The sequence below is a fragment of the Oncorhynchus keta genome, chromosome 19 (assembly GCF_023373465.1).
Source record: "Oncorhynchus keta strain PuntledgeMale-10-30-2019 chromosome 19, Oket_V2, whole genome shotgun sequence".
Lineage (NCBI taxonomy): Eukaryota > Metazoa > Chordata > Actinopteri > Salmoniformes > Salmonidae > Oncorhynchus > Oncorhynchus keta.
The window spans coordinates 21,593,842-21,619,255 of NC_068439.1; the positions used below are offsets into that span (position 1 = coordinate 21,593,842).

At 42.2% G+C, this 25,414-nt stretch overlaps 1 protein-coding gene across 2 annotated transcripts in view; it reads left to right on the top strand.

The window, feature by feature from the left end:
- LOC118397649 (ribosome biogenesis protein bop1-like) overlaps positions 1-25,414 on the top strand; it is a 157,673-nt gene that overhangs the window by 9,377 nt on the left and 122,882 nt on the right. The window contains exons 2-3 of one of the 2 annotated variants that reach the window (XM_052470033.1): positions 7,013-7,267; positions 19,766-19,924. In XM_052470033.1, the coding sequence (XP_052325993.1) occupies positions 7,013-7,267; positions 19,766-19,924 (414 nt within the window). Of the gene's footprint in view, positions 1-7,012; positions 7,268-19,762; positions 19,925-25,414 lie in introns of both variants that reach the window. The other variant, XM_052470032.1, reaches the window with a different exon arrangement.

A 25,414-nucleotide genomic window follows, 5' to 3' on the forward strand; every position in this document is an offset into this window, starting at 1 on the left:
GGTTCTAGTCAGGATTCAAGCAGCCGTATTTAGCACTAACTGAAGTTTATTTAGTGCTTTATCCGGAAAGTAGAGCATTGCAGTAGTCTAACCTAGAATTAACAAAAGCATGGAGAAATTTTTCTGCATTTTTGGACAGAGTTTCTGATTTTTGCAATGTTACGTAGATGGAAAAAAAGCTGTCGTTGAAACAGTCTTGATATGTTCGTCAAAAGAGAGATCAGGGTCCAGAGTAATGCCGAGGTCCTTAACAGTTTTTTTTGAGATGACTGTACAACCATTAAGATTAATTGTCAGATTCAACAGCTCTCTTTGTTTCTTGGGACCTAGAACAAGCATCTGTTTTTCCCGAGTTTAAAAGTAGAAAGTTTGCAGCCATCCACTTCCTTATGTCTGGAACACAGGCTTCTAGCGAGGGCAATTTTGGGGCTTCACCATGTTTCATTGAAATGTACAGCTGTGTGTCATCCGCATAGCAGTGAAAGTTAACATAATGTTTTCGAATGACATCCCCAAGAGGTAAAATATATAGTGAAAACAATATTGGTCCTAAAACGTAGCCTTGAGGAACACCGAAATTTACAGTTGATTTGTCAGAGGACAAACCATTCAGAGACCAACTGATATCTTTCCGACAGATAAGATCTAAACCAGTCCAGAACTTGTAGTCCGTGTAGACCAATTTGGGTTTCCAATCTCTCCAAAAGAATGTGGTGATCGATGGTATCAAAAGCAGCACTAAGGTCTTGGAGCACGAGGACAGATGCAAAGCCTCAGTCTGATGCCATTAAAAGGTAATTTACCACCTTCACAAGTGCAGTCTCAGTGCTATGATGGGGTCTAAAACCAGACTGAAGCATTTCGTATACATTGTTTGTCTTCAGGAAGGCAGTGAGTTGCTGTGCAACAGCATTTTCTAAGATTTTTGAGAGGAATGGAAGATTCGATACAGGCCGATAGTTTTTTATATTTTCTGGGTCAAGGTTTGGCTTTATTACTGGCACTTTTGGTGAGTTTGGTACACATCCGGTGGATAGAGAGCTGTTTATTATGTTCAACACAGGAGGGCCAAGCACAGGAAGCAGCTCTTACAGTAGTTTAGTTGGAATAGGGTCCAGTATGCAGCTTGAAGGTTTAGAGGCCATGATTATTTTGATCATTGTGTCAAGAGATAGTACTATATCTTTGTGTTGTCTTTGAATTTATAGCACGACTTTTGATGTTCCTTGGTTGGGGTCTGAGCAGATTATTTGTTGCAATTGCAAACGTAATAAAATGGTGGTCCGATAGTCCAGGATTATGAGGAAAAACATTAAGATCCACAACATTAATTCCATGGGACAAAACTAGGTCCAGAGTATGACTGTGACAGTGAGTAGGTCCAGAGACATGTTGGACAAAACCCACTGAGTTGATGATGGCTCCGAAAGCCTTTTGGAGTGGGTCTGTGGACTTTTCCATGTGAATATTATAGTCACCAAAGATTAGAATATTATTTGCTATGACTACAAGGTCCGATAGGAATTCAGTGAACTCAATGAAGAACGCTTTATATGGCCCAGGTGGCCTGTAAACAGTAGCTATAAAAAGTGATTGAGTAGGCTGCATAGATTTCATGACTAGAAGCTAAAAAGATGAAAATTTCTTATTTTGTTTGTAAATTGAAATTTGCTATCGTAAATGTTAGCAACACCTCCGCCTTTGCTGGATGCACTGGGGATATGGTCACTAGCCATGTTTCAGTCAGGCCAATCACATCAAGATTATGATCAGTGATTAGTTCATTGACTATAATTGCCTTTGAAGTAAGGGATCTAACATTAACCTCTCTAGGGTATCTGGCCAACATCCAGTGAGGTTGCAGAGTGCCAAATTCAATTACAGAAATGCTCATCATAAAAATTCAGAAAACAAAACATATTTTACATAGGTTTAAAGATTAACTTCGTGTTAAACCAACCACAGTGTCATATTTACAAAATGCTTTTCGGGGAAAGCATACCTAACCCAGAACATAGCCCAGTTGACAAATTATTGTCACCAGCCAAGCAGAAGCGTTACAAAACTCAGAAATAGAGAGAATATTAATCCCTTACCTTTGATCTTCATATGGTGACAATCAGAAGACATTCATTTACTCAATACATGTTCCTTTTGTTCGATGAAGTTTATATCCAAAACCCTCCGTTTTGTTAGCGAGTTTTCTTCTGTAATCCACAGGCTCAAATGCAGTCAAAACAATCAGACAAAAAAATCCAAATTGTATCCGTAAAGTTCATAGAAACATGTCAAACGATGTTTATATTCGATCCTCAGGTTGTTTTTTTTTTAGCCTAAATGATCTATTACATTTCAACCGGACAGTAACGTCTTCAATATAAACAACAATGTTGTTGGCAGCCTAGAAGATACTGCTGATTTTATATATGTGAGAGTGGAATAACTGCTCCTCCTTCTAGAAATGTTTTTTTTTCTTCTAAAAATACATACAAAAGTAATGTTTGTTTACAACAATGTAAACAAGAAATGCACATGTGCCTGAAAAAAAAAAACTCTGCGTCATGTTAGGGTCCATTTGTTCAGACTGGTCTTACTCCCTCATTTATAAGAATATAAGCCTGAAATGATTTCTAAGGACTGTTGACATCTAGTGGAAGGCATAGGAACTGAAAATGGAGTCCTAAGTCAATGGATGCTGTAATGGCATTGAATAGAAAACTACAAAAAAAAAACTACTTCCTGAATGGATTTTTCTCAGGTTTTTGCTTGCTAAATCAGTCCTGTTATACGCACAGACACTATTTTAACAGTTTTGGAAACTTTAGAGTGTTTTCTATCCAAATCTACCAGTTATATGCATATCATATCTTCTGGGCCCGAGTAGCATGCCGTTTAATTTGGGCATGCTTTTCATCCAAAATTCCGAATGCTACCCCCTACCCTAGAGAGGTTAAGTAGCCCTATTTTGAGATGTGAGGTATCACAATCTCTTTCAGTAATGCCGAGAATGGAGGAGGTCTTTATCCTAGTGAGATTGCTAAGGCGAACACCGCCATGTTTAGTTTGGCCCAACCTAGGTCGAGGCACAGACACGGAGGCTACATGTCCAGTGGTGAGAATACATTGACATGGTGATGTAGAATAAATAAATACAATTTTAAAGGGAAAAAGTATTTGGTATACCAGCCTTTCCCGGCCTTAGCCATGGTCGCCATATGTAATACATGCCCATACCCAGCTATCACTTTGTATGCCACTATTGTATCAAATACACTGAATTTATCAGCTCAGGTTTCCCGCCCTCAAACATGCTAATACCAAAGCCCTTTTCAGATAATACATGTAATATAGATTATAATAATAATTATACAATTATCAAATGGTGTAGAGAATAGTGGCGAAATGCAACAATCAAATTCAGATCAACAGCATAGAATTCTGGTACCGCGGGCAAAAACTTGCGCTGTAAGGGCCGTTATTAATATTTAAACTTAGTGGTTCAAGCCCTGGATGCTGAATAGCTGATAACTGTGGTATATCAGACCTGTTTGCCACAGGTATGACAAAACATATTTTTACTGCTCTAATTATGTTGGTAAACCATTTTATAATAGCAATAAGGCACATCTGGGGTTTGTGACATATGGCCAGGTAAGATGCAATCCAAGAGTGTGCATAGCCTGAAACGCCCAGCCCTGAGAGGGTGGGGAGGAGGATCTGATGGTTCGTTGTGTCGAAGGCAGGGGATAGATCTAGGAGGATGAGAACAGAGGAGAGCGTCAGCTTTGGCTGTGCTGTGAGCCTCTGCGACACAGAAGCAGTCTCTGAGTGACCCGTCTTGAAGCCTGACTGGTTGGGGTCAAGAAGATTGTTCTGAGAGAGATAACGAGGAGGTTGATCAGAGACCGCACGCTCAAATGTTTTGGAAAGAATAAGAGATAGGGGTCTATAGTTGTTGACATCCGATGAGTCGAGTGTTGGTTTCTTGAGGAGGGGAGCAACTCTGGCCATTTGAAGTCAGAGGGGACGTCGCCAGTGATTAGGGATGAGGGAAGTGAGGAATGGGAGAAGGTCTCCAGGGATGGTCTGGAGGAGGGGATGGGGTCGAGCGGGCAGGTTGTCGGTCAGCCAGACCTCACTAGTCGCAGTATGTCATCTGGAGAGAGAGGTGAGAAGGAGGTCAAGGCATAGGGTAGTTGTGTGAGTAAGGCCAATTGACTCAATAGGCTGAGTGAATGAGTAGCGGATGTCATCATCCCGGCCGGCTAGGGAGTGCCTAGCCGGCCGGGAGGTTATGGGATCCATATGCCTAATGGACAAAAATTAATGACCACTTTATTTAAATTGGACAAACTATATACACAAAAGCAAATACCACCGAATTGGACAACATTGCTATTCGTAGGATGTAGAAAGGGAGGAGAGTTGGGTCAATGAGGCAGAATCAGGAGACAGGGCGGAGAAGGATTTAGCAGAAGGAAGAGATGATAGAAGAGGAGAGAGTAATGGGAGAGAGAAGATTGTGATGGCGTATGACCATCTGGGTTGGTGCTGAGTGTTTGGGGTTGGAGGAAAGGGAGACAGAAAAGGAAACAAAGTACTAATCAGAGACCTGAATTTGGGTTGCAGTGAGATTAGTAGATGAGCAGCCGCTAGTAAAGATTAGGTAAAGCGTATTGTATTGCCTGCCTTGTGAGTGGGAAGGGATTGGGGAAAGGGTGAGTAGGAGAAAGAGAGTTGGAAAGATGTCGGGAGGTTGAAGTCACCAAGTACAAAGAGAGGTGAGCCATCGTCAGGAAATTAGCTTATCAAGGTTTCAAGCTTATTGAGGAACTCTCCAAGGGCACCTAGTAGGTGATAGATGATGACAATGTTAAGATTGAGTGGAAAAGTGACAGTGACAGCATGGAATTCAAATGAGGAGATGGACAGGTAAGAGAGGGAGAAAAGAGAAGAATCTCAATTTAGGAGAAATGAGTAGACCTGTTCCACCACCGTGACGACCAGATGCTCTCGGACTATGAGAGAACCTAGTCAGATGAAGAAAGAGCAGTTGGAGTTGCAGTGTTCTCCGGTTTGATCCATGTCTCCGTAAGGGACAAAAAGTGAAGGGACGGAAAGGCTGAGATGAACTCCGCGTTCTTGACCGCAGATCCAAACGCTGCCAGAGACCCGGAATTCCATATGGTTGTTGAACAGTGTTGGAAGTCAATCTCTCTTGTTTTTCACACAGCAAAGACCTTGAAGTCGTCAGCCACTAAGCCTTGGTATAATACTCCAAACCAGAAGGTGGCAGTAGCGTTGTTTGGCAATGAATGTCCGTGTGTGTTGCTTTATGGTCTAGTCAATGTTATCTGTGCTATTGTTGTAGAAATCCATTGTTGATACTAGCTAGTTGGCCACAGCTATATAACTAGGGAGCAAGATTAAAATGTAAATCACTCTACATTATCGCATACAGCCCCTCTACATTTTGAGCTAGCTGGCTAATGTTAGCTAAATGGTTAGCATGATTTGCTAGTTAGATAGCTGTTGTGCTAGCTTGGTAAAGTAAAGACACTGCATTAATTCTCTGCAGCCAGCTACAGGCAGCTGCTTCATGAAAACAATTACATCACAATGGATTTATGTTACTAGCTACACTGGCCAGATGGCTAGCTTGGCAAAGGATTTAGTATGACTGCCTTGCTCAGTTGGCAGGCTAGCTAACAAATAAGCTAATAATAAGCTAAAGCTAAGTAAAATCCCTATGGAAATAATGTATGAGATGGAGGCACGAAAGAAAGTGACACACAAACGCTCCATTTGCTGCACTGTTATTACACATTTTCCAACTCTAGGGACATTGACCTTCCAAATCACGGAGACATCTTCATCCCAAGTAAGCCTGATTTCGAACTCAAATGGCACAGAGAATTCGGGGCGGTCTCTCTATAAAAGTTGCTGGCCTCACACCAATACACTCCGATAACAGCTAGCCAACCCTTGTCAGTGTTGATATCCTATGTCGGGTCCTGTTAAATAACAAAGAAACTGATTTTGTTTCTGCAACCTCCCAGAATCTCAGTCTGACATTCCGAAATGTAGACTGCTGTCTTTGCAAATTATTTTCTAACCAGTAGTGTATCAATTATTCTCAGATTCAGGGTGGCCTTTGAATAGTGTTAGCTCAAACAGTGCATATGACCTAAACTTTTGCCCCTGCTCTTTTGATTTCAATGTGATATCGATATGATTAACAAAATAGTGTTGCGTTTACCTTTCAGTGTTGGCAACCGACTTGAAACAAAATGCAACATTTCAAAATTCAGCTGCTGCGTTCTTCTGCAAGTCCTCTAACCAGTGATATACATATTATTCCTAGATTCTGTGTGGTTTTTCAGTAGTGTTATTTTGAACAGGACGTGAAACCTGACTATTGATTGCAACGTGTTATCGGTATGAGTGATGGATAAATAATTATTGCCACTTGTCAGACCAACAGGGTTTTTGGTGCATATGCAGTTTATAAGGTGAAAAATTATAATACAAGTAATACGATTAGTATTGTGGTACATGAATGTGTTGGTATTACATTTTATGTTTGTTTTCAATTTATCACAAACTGTTTCTGCGTATTGATTATTGATTTGGACACTTGAATACAATATTTGGACATTGGACTATTTATCAAAAGTTGTCAACAGGAAGCAGCGATGGTATTATTTTCAGCTTATGTTTATCGAATAGAAAATTACATTTCCACATTAATTTCTAATAGTATTCTAATTAATCAGGGAAAAACTGCTGAATGAGTCCAAAAATGTGCTGTGATTTGATTTAATTGGATGATATAACAGAAAATGTGAACTGGTTTGTCCTGTCCACTATTGACAATGTTTTATTTTAGGTTAGGTAGCTAGCTATCTAGATTATTTATTAATTCTGTCTCATTTAAGTGTTTACTCATTCATGTTTGCCCATCTATGCAAATCTACATGTCTCTGGTATTTCTTTGTCTCTGCTTTTTCAGCTTCCCATATTTGACAAAGACGTCACTGAGAAGGCTGGGGAAGAAGGAGATGAGGACCTCTCAGATAGCGAGGAGAGTGTGTTCTCAGGACTGGAGGACTCTGGGAGTGACATTGATGAAGAAGAAGAGGATGATGGGGATGACGAAGAGGAGGAGGAGGAGGAGGAGGATGATGATGATGCTGTTGTCATACTAGATGAAAATCTGAAGAATAGCAGTGGTGCTGAAACATCTGCTGAACCAGCTGAGCCTAAGGTGAATATGGGAGTATTTATTTTACACAAATTATATTGTAGGGTCCTGAGTTTTTCCTGACCAAGTGACCTTGCATGGATAAACACTAAGCTCTAGTTAAAGGTAGTTTATTGAGTGCAAACGTTTTGATCCCAAAGGTCTTGACTTTGTCAGACCTTGGACTCTATAAACGGAGTGGTCAGCAGTGTGGGAATCTATTTTATTTTGTGACTACTTTTTGTACCTTGGCAGCACCTGACTCAACAAGATCACACATTTCTTCATGTTCTTGCAAAATGCATCTATACATTCTTCATCATAGCAGTAAATGGCTATTAAGTCATTGCAGTGTTGTTGGATAGGTGAAGTGTTTTGTGCGATTACTAGATGGGTAGAATCAGAAAGCTGGCTTGCAAATTGAGTGTTTTCTCTGAGTGCTCAGAGCATTCTGGACATTTTGGCCGAAGTAGGGGATTTCTGAGTGTTCTGATTTCTCAAAGGTAAGGAAGAAGCACAACTTGAATGCGCTAAACTATGCTACTTATTTAAATGAATGGTAACTTTCTGTTACTTTAGTTGTCATGTTATCAAGGAATGATAAAGCAACTGACAGTCATTTCCCAATAGGTGTATGTATATTTCTTTGTCAAACAGCGTGTTTCTGATAAATCCATGTGGACATCAAATGCTACAAATACATTCAGGTAATTTTGACCCACAGTCAAAAGCACCCTTGGATTTCTACAGTTGAAGTTGGAAGTTTACATACACCTTAGCCAAATACATTTAAACTCAGTTTTTCACAATTCCTGACATTTAATCCTAGTAAAAATTCCCTGTCTTAGGTCAGTTAGGATCACTACTTTATTTTAAGAATGTGAAATGTCAGAATAATAGTCGAGTGATTTATTTAAGCTTTTATTTCTTTCATCACATTCCCAATGGGACAGAAGTTTACATGCACTCAATTAGTACTTGGTAGCATTGTCTTTAAATTGTTTAACTTGGGTCAAACGTTTTGGGTAGCCTTCCACAAGCTTCCCACAATAAGTTGGGTGAATTTTGGCCCATTCCTCCTGACAGAGCTGGTGTAACTGAGTCAGGTTTGTAGGCCTCCTTGCTCGCACATGCTTTTACAGTTCTGCCCACAAATACTCTATATGATTGAGGTCAGGGCTTTGTGATGGCCACTCCAATAACTTTTTTTATGGCGGTTTTGGAGCAGTGGCTTCTTCCTTGCTGAGTGGCCTTTCAGGTTATGTCGATATAGGACTCGTTTTACTGTGGACATAGATACTTTTGTATCTGTTTCCTCCAGCATCTTCACAATGTCCTTTTGCTGTTCTGGAATTGATTTGCACTTTTCGCAGCAATGTATGTTCATTTTGTCATGACGTTGGCCTGTGGGTAGGTTTATGACAGTCAAATACCTCTTCCCCCTCTTTTCCCTCTCTCTACCCTACTGATGTTACATTTGCAAAACCCTTGGGTAACATAGAATTTCTGGGAACATCAGCAGGTGGGGGGAAATGAACTATATTCTGGTAATCAGACCAATTGAACATATGGTACTTAATGAATATGATGTCAGTTCAGTTGTCATCTGAGACATTCTCATCAATGATAAGATGACAAACTCTACAGTGGAAAGTCTACACATCAGAGTTACCGGATTCACATGGAATTGTTGTTCAATTTAAATGTTTGAATATGAAATTATTCGTGATGGGATGAAATGTGATTTTAGCTTCTAAAATGTGAGATTTGGGTTTTCATAAGATAGGGCTCTGTTCAATCAGTGGCCCGCCCCTGTGAAGGGACATGGGCTATAAAACTTTTAAAACACGCCCTCCTCTCCCTTCCTATATAAGCCCTTGATGACAATATAACCTCCTGTTCCGAGGACGTGAGGACGACGGTCCGATGTCTGAATGGTTCAGATAATAACTACAGAACGAAGCCAACATCAGCGTGTGCTTTGGTTGCGAATGGTATGAACTTTGAACTCTTATTCACTACAGAAGTGATACCTCCTAGCCTTTGAGTTAGCAACAGCCGCTGCAAACGAGGGATAGGAAAAAACAGACAGAGTATCCCGTCTACCACACAACGACGTTACTACAACGTATTCAATTGACAACCAGAGACATTCTTCAAAGGACTCGGTTGGGCAACACGGCCTTCCATCTACCACCAACCTACCAAAGCGCAGCTCGGAGTAAATATTTATTGCATTTTCCTTTTCTAAATGGGTGGTAATTTAGAATGCATAAGATACTGTATTTACGATAGCACAGCTTCGCCCTTTGTTCCTCAGTCTTCCCGCTCTTTCACTTTCACCCAGCCCCTTTTCTTTTGTGTAACAAGCTGTCATATCTGTTCCACCCGCCAGGGACGTTTTCCTTTATGACGTAATTTGTAATCAAGTTATGATTTAATTATGTGTGTGTGTAATTCTGTGTGATTAGTTAGGCATTTAGTAAATAAATAATGAAACCCAATATTGTATTGCTGATTCAACTTGTTAGCCAGGGTTTGTGCAGATAAATAAGAATTTACAACTTTCAGATGAGACTGAATTAAGATGATGATTAATATTGACTGCTATTGATGTAAAATATTACTAGGTCTTTAAGAGTTTATTCGGAAGATAACTGCTCTATAAATATTATTTTGTGGTGCCCAACTCTCTAGTTAATTACATTTACATGATTCGCTCAATCAGGTAATATTAATTACGGACAAATTATTTTATAGCATGTCATATCACTTAATCCGGCATAGCCAAAGACACAACAATCTCTAGAAGACAGAACTCGTCTCCTTCCTGAGCGATTTGACCGCTTTGGAAATTACTCCCAAGGAAGAACCAGACTTGTGGAGGTCTACATTTATTTTTTCTGAGGTCTTGGCTAATTTCTTTCGATTTTTCCCATGTTGTCAAGTGAAGAGGCCCTGAGTTTGAAGGTAGGCCTTGAAATACATCCACAGGTACACCTCCAATTGACTCAAATGATGTCAATTAGCCTACCAGAAGCTTCTAAAGCCATTACAGCGTTTTCTGGAATTTTCCAAGCTGTTTAAAGGCACAGTCAACTTAGTGTATGTAAACTTCTGCCCCACTGGAAAAAAATCTGTCTGTAAACAATTGTTTGAAAAATGACTTGTGTCATGCACAAAAAAGATGTCCTAACCGACTTGCCAAAACTATAGTTTTTTAACAAGAAATTTGTGGAGTGGTTGAAAAACGAGTTTTAATGACTCCAACCTATGTGTATGTAAACTTCCGACTTCAACTGTATTATCCAGTGAAAGACACCCTCATGGGAGGGAACGTGCGACAATTACTTTTGAGCTAAGCTGGCATCCTTGAACTGTTATTTTCCATGTAAAATTATATGAAAAAGTTACTTTAGATTCCCTTAAATATTTGTTATATATAAATCGAACATTGTACCTGGGGGATGGGCAAGGCGTCTCTTAAAGTTTCAAAATTGACCATTATCTTCAATTCCTCTGTTGAAGGTACATTTGGGTGTTTTATTTTCAGGTGAAAATGTCAACCACGTCAAGACTCACAGGAATTGGGCTTGCGGGGATTTTGAGACTTCTGGCTGACCGGGAGCTGGATCACGCTCCCGACAATGAGGACAATTCAGGGAGTGACTTGATGATCATATTTCAGACTTCTGAGCAAAAGGGCACTGAAGATGTACCCTTTCAGGCTCTCTCTGTTACCTCAGCACCTCACAAGTCTTAATCAACGAGGCATTACAAAGGCAACAGAGAAATGTCTGACAAGTCTTAATCAACGAGGCATTATAAAGGCAGCAGAGAAATGTCTGACAAGTCTTAATCAAGGAGGCATTACAAAGGCAGCAGAGAAATGTCTGAAGAGTCTTAATCAACTAGGCATTACAAAGGCAGCAGAGAAATGTCTGACAAGTCTTAATCAACTAGGCATTACAAAGGCAGCAGAGTGCAAAGCATTTAAATAATTGTTTAATTTATTTCTGTCCTCAGAGATGATTGACATGATTTTGCTTGAAACTAACAGAGAAGCAAAGCGATGAATTGGTGTATGGAATAAGAGCCATCCCAAACATCTATATGATGAATTGGAGGAGGTGGATGCCATAGCACAAGCAACCACAAGCAGTCATTGGTCTTTTGATCGCATCATGATTGTATGGAAATGAGTCTCAAACTGCAATCTGGTCAGAAGCTGATGGCAGAACCTGTGTTCAATGCAACTATGTCCAGAAAAAAGATTCCAATACATTATGAAATACATGAGGTTTGATGACATAGCATTGAGTCTTTAACGAATAACAGCAGACAAGTTTCTCAAAGATGGACTAACATACTTCGGCATTGTTAGATCCATTATACCACACATTCCAGAGGTGTTCACTGTTTGGCTTCCGTGGGCTGCTTACCTTGGTGTCCTACATACCATCACCAGGCTTGGCTGTACTAGAGCTGTCTACCAAGCACCAGGATACCAAGGTTGAGGGCAAGCATCAGAAACCAGAGATCGTACAACACTACAACGCCACCAAGAGTGACGTTGCCAATCTCGATAAGCTTGCCACGATGTACACGTCGAGAAGGAAGACCAGCAGGTGGCCGATGGTCCTCCTCTTCAACCTGATAGATGTTGTTGCTGCCTTCATCATCTGGATGGGGAACTTCCCCAGCTGGAAGTCTTCCGAAGGCAGTGGCCGACACCAAACTTTCCTAAGAGAGCTGGGCCATGCCCTAGTCATGCAAAACATCATCAAGAGGAGAGCTCAAACGCCAACACTCGACACCAATCACAGCTGCCAGGCTAACCATGGGCCTAAAGCCTTCCTTCCAAACAACTCAACTGTAGTTTCATCTGTCCACAGAAATTGTGCCAGTAGCGCTGTGGAACATCCAGATGGTCTTTTGCTTACTTCAGACGTGTAGCAATGTTTATTTTGGACAGCAGTGGCTTCTTCCGTGGTGGCCTCCCATGAACACCATTCTTGTTTAGTGTTTTACGTATCGTAGACTCGTCAGAGATGTTAGCATGTTCCAGAGATTTCTGTAAGTCTTTAGCTGACACTCTGATTCTTCTTAACCTCATTGAGCATTCTGCGCTGTGCTCTTGCAATCATCTTTGCAGGACGGCCACTCCTAGGGAGAGTAGCAACAGTGCTGAACTTTCTCTATTTACATACAATTTGTCTTACTGTGGACTGGTGAACGTCAAGTCTTTTAGAGATACTTTTGTAACCCTTTCCAGCTTTATGCAAATGGACAATTCTGAGATCTGAGATCTCTTTTGTTTGAGGCATGGTTCACATCAGGCAATGCTTCTTGTGAATAGCAAACTCTTTTGTTGGAGGCATGGGTCACATCAGGCAATGCTTCTTGTGAATAGCAAACTCAAATTTTGTGAGTTTTTTATAGGGCAAGGCAGCTCTAACCAACATCCCCAATGTCATCTCATTGATTGTACTCCCAGTTAGCTGACTCCTGACTCCAATTCGCTTTTGGAGAAGCCTAGGGGTTCACATTCTTTTTCCAACCTACACTGTGAATGTTTAAATGATGTATTCAATACAGACAATAAAAAAATACAATAATTAGTTGTCTTAGATGAAGATCAGATCTAATTTTATGAACAATTTATGCAGAAATCCAGATAATTCCAAAGGGTTCACATACTTTTTCTTGCAACTGTATAGTTGTAACGTCTTTGAATTGTTTGTAGCTCATTTTATAACTAATATTGATGTTGCTCATACCAGTTTTCAACCCTTGAATTTTACATTGAGGCACAGACCCTTGCCCAGGCCTGTTCTACCTGCCTGAGTACTGCTAGGAAGCACTGCTTCGTACATCAAGTGCCAATATCAGATGAAAGGGGGATACCTTGTCAGTTGTACAACTGAATGCATTCAATTGAAATGCGTCTTCGGCATTTAACCCAACCCCTCTGAATCAGAGAGGTGTGGAGGTCTGCCTTAATCCATGTCTTTGGCGCCTGGGGAACAGTGGGTTAACTGCCTTGCTAAGGGGAAGAACGACAGATTTTTACATTGTCAGCTCGGGGATTCGATCCAGCAACCTTTCGGTTACTGGCCCAACGCTCCTACCTGCTATTTCTGGTTTTATGTAAGTGCAATCCTTTGAAAACATTTGAGTAAATATTCAGCAGGCTACTGCATAGACTAAAAATACAATTCTATGGTAGTTAGCTTTCTACTAGTAGTATGGATTATATGGAAATGTTCAGAATATAGACCTTTAAAAAAAAAAATTATGATACATTTAAAAAGAAAAGTTAATATTTACTTTTAGGCCAGCTTTTCCTAAACTAGGGGTCGCAACCCCATGTGGGGTCACCTGATTTGAAAAGGGTGTCGCAAGAGAAACCCTGAAGTAAAATGGTTCTTTGTTCATAGAACAAACCTCCAGTAGCCGCTAGATGTGGTTGTAATAAACAGAGCGATTTCTGTTTTTCTTCCTATAAATATCTCTGTCTTTTGAAAGTTTTAACTGACAAAATATTAAAACCCCATCACTGAAAGATAGACTCTCAAGAACACGTATGTGTCTTGTGTTTCTTTCTACAATGCCCACAAGCCTCATTAGAACGTGGAGTGGACAAGACCAGGCACTAAATCAGACTGGGGGGAAAAGATAATGAATTATGTTCTTTCCTACACAGAATATTTAACAAAAATATATTAGCTGATTTGTCTTCTGAACTTCCTAATACATTTTTGATGCATTTCAGTCACTTCTTCAAACCATACTTCCTTCTGATTTAAATGCCGTCAGAAGTACTGTGAGACTGATTTGAAATAGACTGTCAGAGCCCAAATTAAAGTAAACATTGGCTGTTGATTACATTAAGTTGAAGTCGGAAGTTTACGTACACTATGTTAGAGGCATTAAAACTAGTTTTTCAACCACTCCACATATTTATTGTAACTATAGTTTTGGCAAGTCGGTTAGGACATGTGCGTTGTGCATGACACAAGTCATTTTTCTAACAATTGTTTATAGACACAATGAATTTTAAGTGAAATAATCTATCACAATTCCAGTGGGTCAGAGGTTTACATACACTAAGTTGACTGTGCCTTGAAACAGCTTGGAAAATTCCAGAAAACGATGTCATGGCTTTAGAAGCTTCTGATAGGCTAATTGACATCATTTGAGTCAATAGAAGGTGTATCTGTGGATGTATTCAAAGGCCTACCTTCAAACTCAGTGTCTCTGATTGACATCATGGGAAAATCAGAAGAAATCAGCTAAGAAAATTGTAGACCACAAGTCTGGTTCATCCTTGGGAGCAATTTCTAAATGCCTGAAGTATAAACACCATGAGACCACTCCGCTGTCGTACCTCTCAGGAAGGAGATGCTTTCTAGAGATGAATGTACTTTGGTGCGAAAAGTGCAAATCAATCATAGAACAACAGCAAAGGACCTTGTGAAGATGCTGGAGGAAACAAGTACAAAAGTATCTATATTCACAGTAAAATTAGTCCTATATCAACATAACCTGAAAGGCCGCTCAGCAAGAAAGAATCCACTGCTCCATAACCGCCATAAAAAAAGCCAGACTACGGTTTGCAACTGCACATGGGGGCAAAGATCGTACTTTTTAGAGATGTCATCTGGTCTGATGATACAAAAATAGAACTGTTTGGCCATAATGACCATCATTATGTTTGGAGGAAAAGGAGGGCAGGCTTGCAAGCCGAAGAACACCATCCCAACTGTGAAGCACGGGGGTGGCAGCATCATGTTGTGGGGGTGCGTTACTGCAGGAGGGACTTGTGCACGTCACAAAATAGATTAAATAATGAGGGGGGGGGATGATGTGGATATATTGAAGCAACATCTCAAGACATCAGTCAGGAAGGTAAAGCTTGGTCGCAAATGGGTCTTCTAAGTGGACAACGACCCCAAGCATATTTAAAAAGTTGAGGCAAAATGGCTAAGGACAACAAAGTAAAGGTATTGGAGTGCCCATCACAAATCCCTAACCTCAATCCCATAGAAAGTTTGTGGGCAGACATGAAAAAGCATGTGTGAGCAAGGGGGCCTACAAACCTGACTCAGTTACACCAGCTCTGTCAGGAGGAATGGGCCAAAATTCACCCAACTTATTGTGGGAAGCTTGTGGAAGGCTACCCGAAACGTTTGTCCCAAGTTAAACAATTTAAAGGCAATGCTACCAAATACTAATTGAGTCTATGTAGACTTCTGACCCACTGGGAATGTAATGACATTTATTTTAAGCTGAAATAAATAATTCTCTCTACTATTAGTCTGACATTTCACATTCTTAAAATAAAGTGGTGATCCTAACTGACCTAAGACAGGGAATTTTTACTGGGATTAAATGTCAGGAATTGTGAAACTAGAGTTTAGACAAATACATTTAAGGTGTATGTAAACTTCCGACTTCAACTTATCCATTCACATGGTGGGGTAGCGAAAAATGGGGTCGTTGGCCCCCCAAAATTGTGAAGCCCTGTTGTTGTAGGCAAAATGTCATCTTAATAAATATAAGTGTTGTTCTTGCAGTAAGGCATTTTCACCGCTTGTCATTATAACCAACTACGTGTGTATGTCTACAACTCTAGATGACTTATACACTGCATGAAATAACATGCAGCTTGTGTGGATTTCAAACTTGCTTACTCTACTACCCCCTAGTGCAAGTTGTATATACTATGTGCTTTTGAATCAAACCGCAACAGGCAAATGTATTTTCAATCGGTCCCACTGTCTGCTCTTGCCAGTCTTCCGTAAATCCTACATCTGCCTTTAAAACAAAACCTTTATGTAACCTTTATTTAACCAGGCAAGTCAATTTAAGAGCACATTCTTAGTTACAATGACAGCCTGTTAAAAAAAGGCCTGTTGTGCAGACGGCTGGGATTATCTACCCATGCACCATCTACCCCCCTCACTCCATCTTCAGAAAGTCCAGATTCCTCTTTCACAAGTGGTTTGCAAATAAGGATGGAGCCACTGTGACTGTGGGAGGAGAACAGGATGGAGTTGATAGGTAGGTCCATTTGTCTGGGACTGGTGGAATAGTTGCTATATCAGTTAATTATTCTTGTCTGTTGTGCTCAAACTTCCCTAGCTGTTATGCAAGGTGGGTGGGAATGACTAAATTGTATTATGTCAGCTTATCCTCCGGTCATCTTCATTGTCTCTTAATGTAGAACTGAGACTGGTCGCACATGAAAGATTATTTATCTTTATTGCTGCCATGCAGATTCCTGCATCACTCAACCCAAAGTTTTATTTTGTCAAGTGTGCAGTCCTTCAAGTAAATGTGACCATGACAAAATACGGAGACACAAACGTCTTGGGAGAGGAGGACAAGAGAAGGTTCAACTTTTTTTTTCTTTTTTCTAAATTGTGTGTTTATATTATTGCAAAGGCACATTGGAACAAATGTGAAACCTTGAAACCATTGTCTGGAACTGCTGTGGTCTGGTAATGGGGATGGGGGATGGGGGGGGGGGATGCATTGTTCCCCACTCCAGCTTTTTAATCCATCCAGGCCCTGACTGAGACCCTGTGGTTTTCTTTTCTTTTTTCCCCACTCTTCCCCCTGTTCCTGGACTCTTGTGATTTAAGGATCTGGGCCTTCAGCACACCAGGCAGAAGTTAATGTGGCTGCTGGAGGCTTTATGGTCCCTGGGAGAGTCCCCTGGTGCAGCGGTCGGACGTGGCCAGCTCACTCTGATCCGGCCAGCTCTGCTGTCGGCCGGCCGCTCGGTCCGCGCTCTCGGCGTGTGAGTGGGTGTGAGATGGAGATGAAATGGGGTTAGGGTGGAGGAAGGGGGAGATTAAGACTAGGGGGGACTCATCTTACAGTAACCAGGAAGGATTTGCTCCTCATGCACCCACGCAGGAGCTCTGGTCCGCAGATGCGTCTGGGCCACTTCCACCAGGGGTGACACGCATGTCTCCTCCAGCCGTTAAATGTTTGGAGAGGCGGAGGGTTGTGAGGGCAGGGATCACATTGAGGGTACACTGGGCGGAATGGTATCCCCTTGTTAACAAAAAGGACAAGCACATCCCCATCACTTGATTTTGTCCATGAATACACTTACCACTCCTCCCTGCTAACACAACTCCCACCCCTGTTACCTTTTGGACAATTTGCCCTGGGCTCTGTGTGAGGGTTGTGTACCAGAGAAGTTCACTCCAGGATGACCCCTCTCTCTGGTTGGAGGTTCTACAGCAGACAAAGCCAGGGACAGGGAGCCTAGGTGGGCTTATCGTTTGGATTTTGCTCCCAATTAAGTGGAAGTGTGAACGGCCCAGAGAATGCTTTCTGACGGATTCATTCAGGCTTCACCCTATAACTCAGATTTTAGTTTCACAGTGATTTCAGAGGAAACAGTGCGGTAATGGGGAACCTGGGGCCCGCCTGCGTCCGCCTCGGAGCGGAACCCATTGCTGGGAGCCAACAGACGTTTAAAAACAAGTTGTTGGCCAATGTGTGGAGGCTGACAGAGTGTGTCTGAACGCCTGTGTGTTGGCGTAGACGTGAATGTGCTCAGAACAGAAGGCCCTCAGGAGATTTGAGCCGGAGATTATGAATTTGACCGATTTATCAATAATGCTATGGTAAGCTGACACATTTTGGCTGTCAAGAGGCCACTACTTGGAGAATTTGTGGCATTACTTATGGGGCAACCGAATGGTCCTTGCCTTTTGGCTTCTTCTTGACCCCGTGCAGTGCCTTCCCGTACACAGCCTCTCTCCTGACTGACCCCGTGCAGTGCCTTCCTGTCCTCAGCCTCTCTCCTGACTGACCCCGTGCAGTGCCTTCCTGTCCTCAGCCTCTCTCCTGACTAACCCCGTGCAGTGCTTTCCTGTCCTCTACCTCTCCTGACTGACCCTGTGCAGTGCATTCCTGTCCTCAGCCTCTCTCCTGACTGACCCCGTGCAGTGCCTTCCTGTCCTCAGCCTCTCTCCTGACTGACCCCGTGCAGTGCCTTCCTGTCCTCAGCCTCTCCTGACTGACCCCGTGCAGTGCCTTCCTGTCCTCAGCCTCTCTCCTGACTGACCCCGTGCAGTGCCTTCCTGTCCTCAGCCTCTCTCCTGACTGAACCCGTGCAGTGCCTTCCTGTCCTCAGCCTCTCTCCTGACTGACCCCGTTCAGTGCCTTCCTGTCCTCAGCCTCTCTCCTGACTGACCCCGTGCAGTGCCTTCCCGTCCTCAGCTGCTCTCTCCCACACTTCATCCTTGTCAGCGGTTGTGGTCAAATGGGCTCCGGACCAGGCTCAGCTGGAAGTCCAGTCCACTGCTGGTTTTCAAACTGCGTGATCCAATCTGCGAGCCTTTCTCTTTTGGCTGTTCCATCGTACATCATCTGGACAAGTAATCTGTCGTGGGCTCTCGCTCTCTCTCCCTTCTGTCGCTCTCTTTTTCTCTCTATCTCACTGTCTCTCTCTCCACTCCACTCCTGCCCCCCTCCTGCCCCCCTGTTATAGTAAACAGATTGGCCTGGTCATCTCTCCCCCACAGACTTTTAGTGTAGTGAGGAAGCCTTACTCTTCGGTCTAGTCTTTTTAAAATTATTTTTACGTTTTGGCTTCTGTGTTGTGGAGTAAACAAGCTTCTGTTTTGGCTTTCCTAAACTGCCACCTCTGCAAACCCACTTTACCTTGTTTGTGCAGTTCAGGGGGAGGCTACAGCAGAGAACTCTGATCTGACTGGAGTCTCCTGGGCGGCGAAAGTCATTCAGTATTAAAACTGGGCCCAGTCAGCTCTGTCTTGATGGGGATTTAACTAGGCATCAGGGAGGAAGCGTTTCACTTAGAGCTGCATGCCAAAAGATACCGGGACACACAGGAGGCATAAATCATAGCAGGTTACTCACCTGCCCGTCTCTGCCTCTAGGGGGATGAGACTGCAGCCTCAAAGAACTTCTCTTCCTCCATCCATCCCTGCCTCCCTTGTTTCCCTCTATCCCCTGGTTCCCGTAAAGAGAACTTTTGACGGCTTTGCCTTTGTGACTGATGGCTCACAGTAAAGCACGTCCAATGGTGGGTCCTTGCAGCCCCTTTATCCTCACCCTCCTTCCACTCACACAGGATGTGCCGTTCTGGTGCCTGCTCCTCTGTGGGGTGTGTGTGTGTGTGTTATGCAGAGGAAGCTGTGTACTGAATGCAATAAATAAATGTGAATCCTAAAAGAAACTGTCACTGTGCCATATAGGACATAAAACGATCAATCGTCCCTTCAAGCCGGCGACAAGTTTTATTTCCTAAACAGCTTTTATTTTACTTATAGGTCAAAGTTGATTGGCTGTGCACATATCAGTTTTATAACCCCTTAGATAATTAGAAATATATTATTTTAACATCCGCAAGGTTCTTTACCTTTTTTTGCCGACCATTAAAAATGTACCAGAACTTTAACACATGCAGATCAACATGTTGTGAACAGTGTTCTCTAATATAAATTCCTTGGTGTCTTGTTTTCATATTAGCAGCAAGGCAAAAAAACTGCATCAAAGGAGAAGAGGAAGATGAAGAAAGGCAAGGGAGGCGCCATTGATGGCAGAGGAGAGAAGGGACTGACCACCACCTTCCAGGGATTGGCCACCGCCCAGCCGGGGGACGAGTATGAACATGACACCTCCGATGAAGAGGTAAGGTTTAATGACAGTCGACTCGATACTCAATCATAGGAATGCTGCTGAGACAAACCTAAATTTGTTTTCTTCCAGTGGGCATCCTTTTTATTTGACTAGTCATTTGACTAGCATTTATTTTAGATTTATTTGGATGCTTAACAAATTGGGGATTCAGCATGGAAATAAGATTTGCACTCATCGGGCATGATGTGGTGTTTCTTACCGACCCAGTCCAGAGTTAGTTGGGAGGTTGGCGTAATGTGCTTTATCAGAACCCTCATATGTATTAATTGTTTGAATGAAATGTGAACAGCGACATATCCACCAGTCAGAATATACACACATTTTCTATTAGACTATTCATGGGTTGCACGTTACGTCACAATATTGTTTTGAACCGATGCCCAACTGAACGTTCTACTAAATGCATCCTCATTGGGGGCTGATGAATTGGTCTAAAGTTTATTACTGTGGCTTCTAAAGAAGGCAAATAATTTTGATGTTTTCAGATTGACTTTAGATGCAGTATAACGTTAGCTAGCTAAAATTGAGGGGAGACTTCCAGATTTTAGCCGGCTAATGTTAGCATTGCTAACTATTTTTGACAAACTTTTCTTGCCATTGCCATTTATCTAAGGTACATTTCACAATGTGATGATGATGATGGAAAAGTTGTTTCCTACTAAATATGTGCCAACTTTAGCAATGACATCGTATTCCCAAGCCCCTATAGTGCAATTTAGATGAGTCAATCACCCCCGTTCTACTTTTGAGCATCGATATGGCTGCGGCACGTTGATAACAATGGCAAAGACTTGACCAGAAATAAGCAGCTCTCTGTTTGAGGCTCTAACAGAATGCAAAATAACTGGGGGTAAATTTATTGAATGAATGGGTTTAGCAGATTGTAGTGAAACATGCACACTAACCACCATACATTGTTGTAGCTACAGTACAAGGGTACACTCCTGCTATAGTGTTTCCCTATTGCACTGCTGTTCTGTTCCCTGCAGTCTGGTGAACATGTTCTCCAGTCTGTAGACAGTCAGAGACACTAAACAGATTGGCTTTCACTCGCTCCTCATAAATGGGTTGAAATAGCAGACAGACACGGTGCTTTTATGGTGTTGCTGTTCAAGTCCGCTCAGAAGCAGCGTATGATGTAGTCGTGTGCTTCATGCCACCGTAACTGAGCAGGAGATCTGCAGGATGGAGAGGTTGTTTTTGGGGGGGTTATTGGCATGTTGGACTATTATTAAGGCATTCTTTTTGTACTCTGCTATTTAATTTACAGGGTCCATTGAGATGTGTTGAACCCTGCTGCCCTGTGGTTTAGATATTTTGCCAGGCCATACAACCTAGAAACCATCAGCCATCCAAATCTGATTTTGGCAATTGGCTCTGGGATGAGAAATATGTTGTAGCTAGTGAAGGGCCGTATTGTTCTTGGGAAGGGATTTGCTTTTAAAAGAGAGGGCGGTGGGTTAAATGCCCTGTGAAATAACATAGTACACAACTGGAATCATAACTGCTTACTTTATTTAGTTTATAAAGAGACTGAAGCAGAACTTTGAAGAGCTAAGGGAGTTTAAGAGACCAGTGGCATATTTAAACGGAAGAGGTTTAGATTCAAGTCACTTCCTCCATAGTGTTGGGAATCCATGTGTGAGAGCAGGAACCCACCGGTGTCTGGTGGTTCTATGACTCGGGTCAGAGAGAGGTAGCACTAGATATTATCACGGTACTTAGGTGCCGATACGATATGTTCCGAACATATTTCTCACCATATGTCTGCTGCAGAGGGACGAGAAAGACTCATGTGAAAAGGAGTTTTGATCAGTCGTTGAAATAAAAGTGCTGAAAACTAACTAGCTCACAATTTAAACAGAAGATTGAGAACAAGCTACAAAGGAAAAATTCTGGCGTTTTGGTGCAGGTACAACCGACTAATATTACTAAAGTAATATTGTGATATATCGGCAAAAATAATATCCTGATATGTAACTGTATCGATTTTATAAACTCAGCAAAAAAAGAAACGTCCTCTCTCTGTCCTCTCTCAACTGCGTTTATTTCCAGCAAATGTAACGTGTAAATATTTGTATGAACATAAAATTCAACAACTGAGACAAGTACTACAGACGTGACTAACAGCAATGGAATAATGTGTCCCTGAACAAAGGTGGGGATGTCTCCCCTGTAACGCACAGCTTTGAGATTGCCTGCAATGACGACATGCTCAGTCCGATGATGCTGTGACACACCACCCCAGACCATGATGGACCCTCCACCTCCAAATTGATCCCGCTCCAGAGTACAGGCCTCGGTGTAACGTTCATTCCTTTGACGATAAACGTGAATCAGACCATCACCCCTGGTGAGACAAAACCGTGACTCGTCAGTGAAGAGCACTTTTTGCCAGTCCTGTCTGGTCCAGTGATGGTGGGTTTGTGCCCATAGGCAACGTTGTTGCCGGTGATGTCTGGTGAGGACCTGCCTTATAACAGGCTTACAAGCCCTCAGTCCAGCCTCTCTCAGCCTATTGCGGACGGTCTGAGCACTGATGGAGGGATTGTGCGTTCCTGGTGTAACTCGTGCAGTTCTTGTTGCCATCCTGTACCTGACACAAACAACAACAGAGTTACACACGGACTAAACAAACATACAGTCAGTAATACAATAGAGAAAGTCTATATACAGTGTGTGCAAATGAGGTAGGTTAAGTGGGGTGAGGCAATAAACAGGCCATAGTGGCAAAATTATTACAGTATGATGAATTAAACACTGGGGTGATGTGCAGAAGATGAGTGTGCAAGTAGCGGTACTGGGGTGCAAAGGAGCAAAAGCAAAAATAAATAACCAATATGGTGATGAGGAAGTTGGATGGGCTATTTATAGATTGGCTATGTACAGGTGCAGTGATCTGTGAGCTGCTCTGACAGCTGGTGCTTAAAGCTAGTGAGGGAGATATGAGTCTCCAGCTTCAGTGATTTTTGCAGTTTCTTCCAGTCATTGGCAGCAGAGAACTGTAAGGAAAGGCGGCCGAAGGAGGAATTGGCTTTGGGGGTGACCAGTGAAATGTACCTGCTGGAGCGTGTGCTGCGGGTGGGTGCTGCTATGGTGACCAGTGAACTGAGATAAGGCGGGGCTTTACCTGGCAACGACTTATAACCTGGAGCCAGTGAGTTTGGCAACGGATATGAAGTGAGGGCCAGCCAACGAGAGCATACAGGTCGCAGTAGTGGGTAGTGTATGGGGCTTTGGTGACAAAACGGATGGCACTGTGATAGACTGCATCCAATTAGCTGAGTAGAGTGTTGGAGGCTATTTTGTAAATGACCTTGTCGAGGTTTGGTAGGATGGTCAGTTTTACTAGGGTATGTTTGGCAGCATGAGTGAAGGATGCTTTGCTGCGAAATAGGAAGCAGATTCTAGATTTAATTTTGGATTGGAGATGTTTTAATGTGAGTCTGGAAGGAGAGTTTACAGTCTAACCAGACACCTAGGTATTTGTAGTTGTCCACATATTCTATGTCCGAACCGTCCAGAGTAGTGATGCTGGTCGGGTGGGTAGGTGTGGGCAGCTATCGGTTGAAGAGCATGCATTTAGTTTTGCTTGCATTTCAAAAGCAGTTGGAGGCCACGGAAGGAGAGTTGTATGGCATTGAAGCTCGTCTGGACGTTAGTTAACTTTTCTGGATAGGGGGCGGTATTTTGAGGTCCATAAGAAAAGTGTGCCCAAAGTAAACTGCCTGCCCAGAAGCTATGCATATAATTGGTAGATTTGGATAGAAAACACAAGGTTCTAAAACTATTAAAATAATGTCTTTGAGTATAACATAACTGAAATGGCAGGCGAAACCCAGAGGACAAATTAGCCAGAAATTGAAGTTTTTCTAGGTGGCTCTCATTTTGGCTGTCGCGCGTGAATGCTAGCGCGTTCTTTAGTATTTTTCTCCAGTAAAGACTAATGATTCTCCATCTTAAATTTGATCGTTTATTTGTGTTTTAGGGTACCTAAGTATTGATTATAAACGTTGATTGACTTGTTTGGATGAGTTCATTGGTAACGTTTGGGATTCATTTTGTATGCATTTTGAAGGAGGGAAAACGAGTGGATTATTGACTGAAGCGCGCCAGCTAAACTGAGTTTTTATGGATATAAAGAAGGAGTTTATCAAATAAAAGGACCATTTGTAATGTAACTGGGACCTTTTGGAGTGCCAACAGAAGAAGATCTTCAAAGTTTAGGCATATATTATATCGCTATTTCTGACTTTCGTGTAGCAACTCCCTGGTTGAAAATGATTTGTTATGCATTTGTGTGCTGGGCGCTGTCCTCAGATAATCGCATGGTTTGCTTTCGCCGTAAAGCCTTTTTGAAATCTGACACGGCGGCTGGATTAACAACAAGTTAAGCTTTATTCTGATGTATTGCACTTGTGATTTCATGAAAGTTGAATATTTATAGTAATTTCATTTGAATTTGTTGCTCTGCAATTTCACCAGCTGTTGGCCAGGTGGGACGGTAGCGTCCCACTGATCCGCAAGAAGTTAACACACCGGCCATCCTACAATCTAAGCTTGATGCTCTAAATCTCACACAAATTATCAATGAACCCACCAGGTACAACCCCAAATAAGGGCACCCTCATAGATATCATCCTAACCAACCTGCCCTCCAAATACACCTCTGTCATTTTTAACCAGAATCTCAGAGATCACTGCCTCATTGCCTGCGTCCGTAATGGGTCTGCAGATAAAATGACCACCCTTCATTACCGTCAAAAGCTCCCTAAAACTCTTCAGTGAGCAGGCCGATCTAATCAACATGGCCCGGGTATCCTGGAAGGGTATTGACCTCATTCCGTCAGTAGAGGACGCCTGGTTGTTCTTTAAAAGTTCTTAACTTCTTCGAGATAGGGGGCGCTCTTTTAATTTTGGGATAAAAACGTTCCCGTTTTAAACAAGATATTTTGTCACGAAAAGATGCTCGACTATGCATGTAATTGACAGCTTTGGAAAGAAAAAACTCTGACGTTTCCAAAACAGGCGAAACCAAGATGAAATTTCATACAGGAAATGCCCCAGATTCTGAAGGCGCTGTGTTCCAATGTCTCCTTATATGGCTGTGAATGCGCCAGGAATGAGCTTGCCCTTTCTGTCATTTCCCCAAGGTGTCTGCAGCATTGTGACGTATTTGTAGGCATATCATTGGAAGATTGACCATAATAGACTACATTTACCAGGTGTCCGCCCGGTGTCCTGCGTCGAAATTATTGCGTAATCTTTAGGTCCATGCGCGTTCCATTTCTTCAGAGGAGAAAGTCAACTGCCACGAATGATTTATCATCGATAGATATGTGAAAAACACCTTGAGGATTGATTCTAAACAACGTTTGCCATGTGTCTGTCGATATTATGGAGTTAATTTGGAAAAAAGTTTGCGTTGTAATGACTTAATTTTCGGGTTTTTTCTTACCCAAACGTGATGAAGGAAACGGA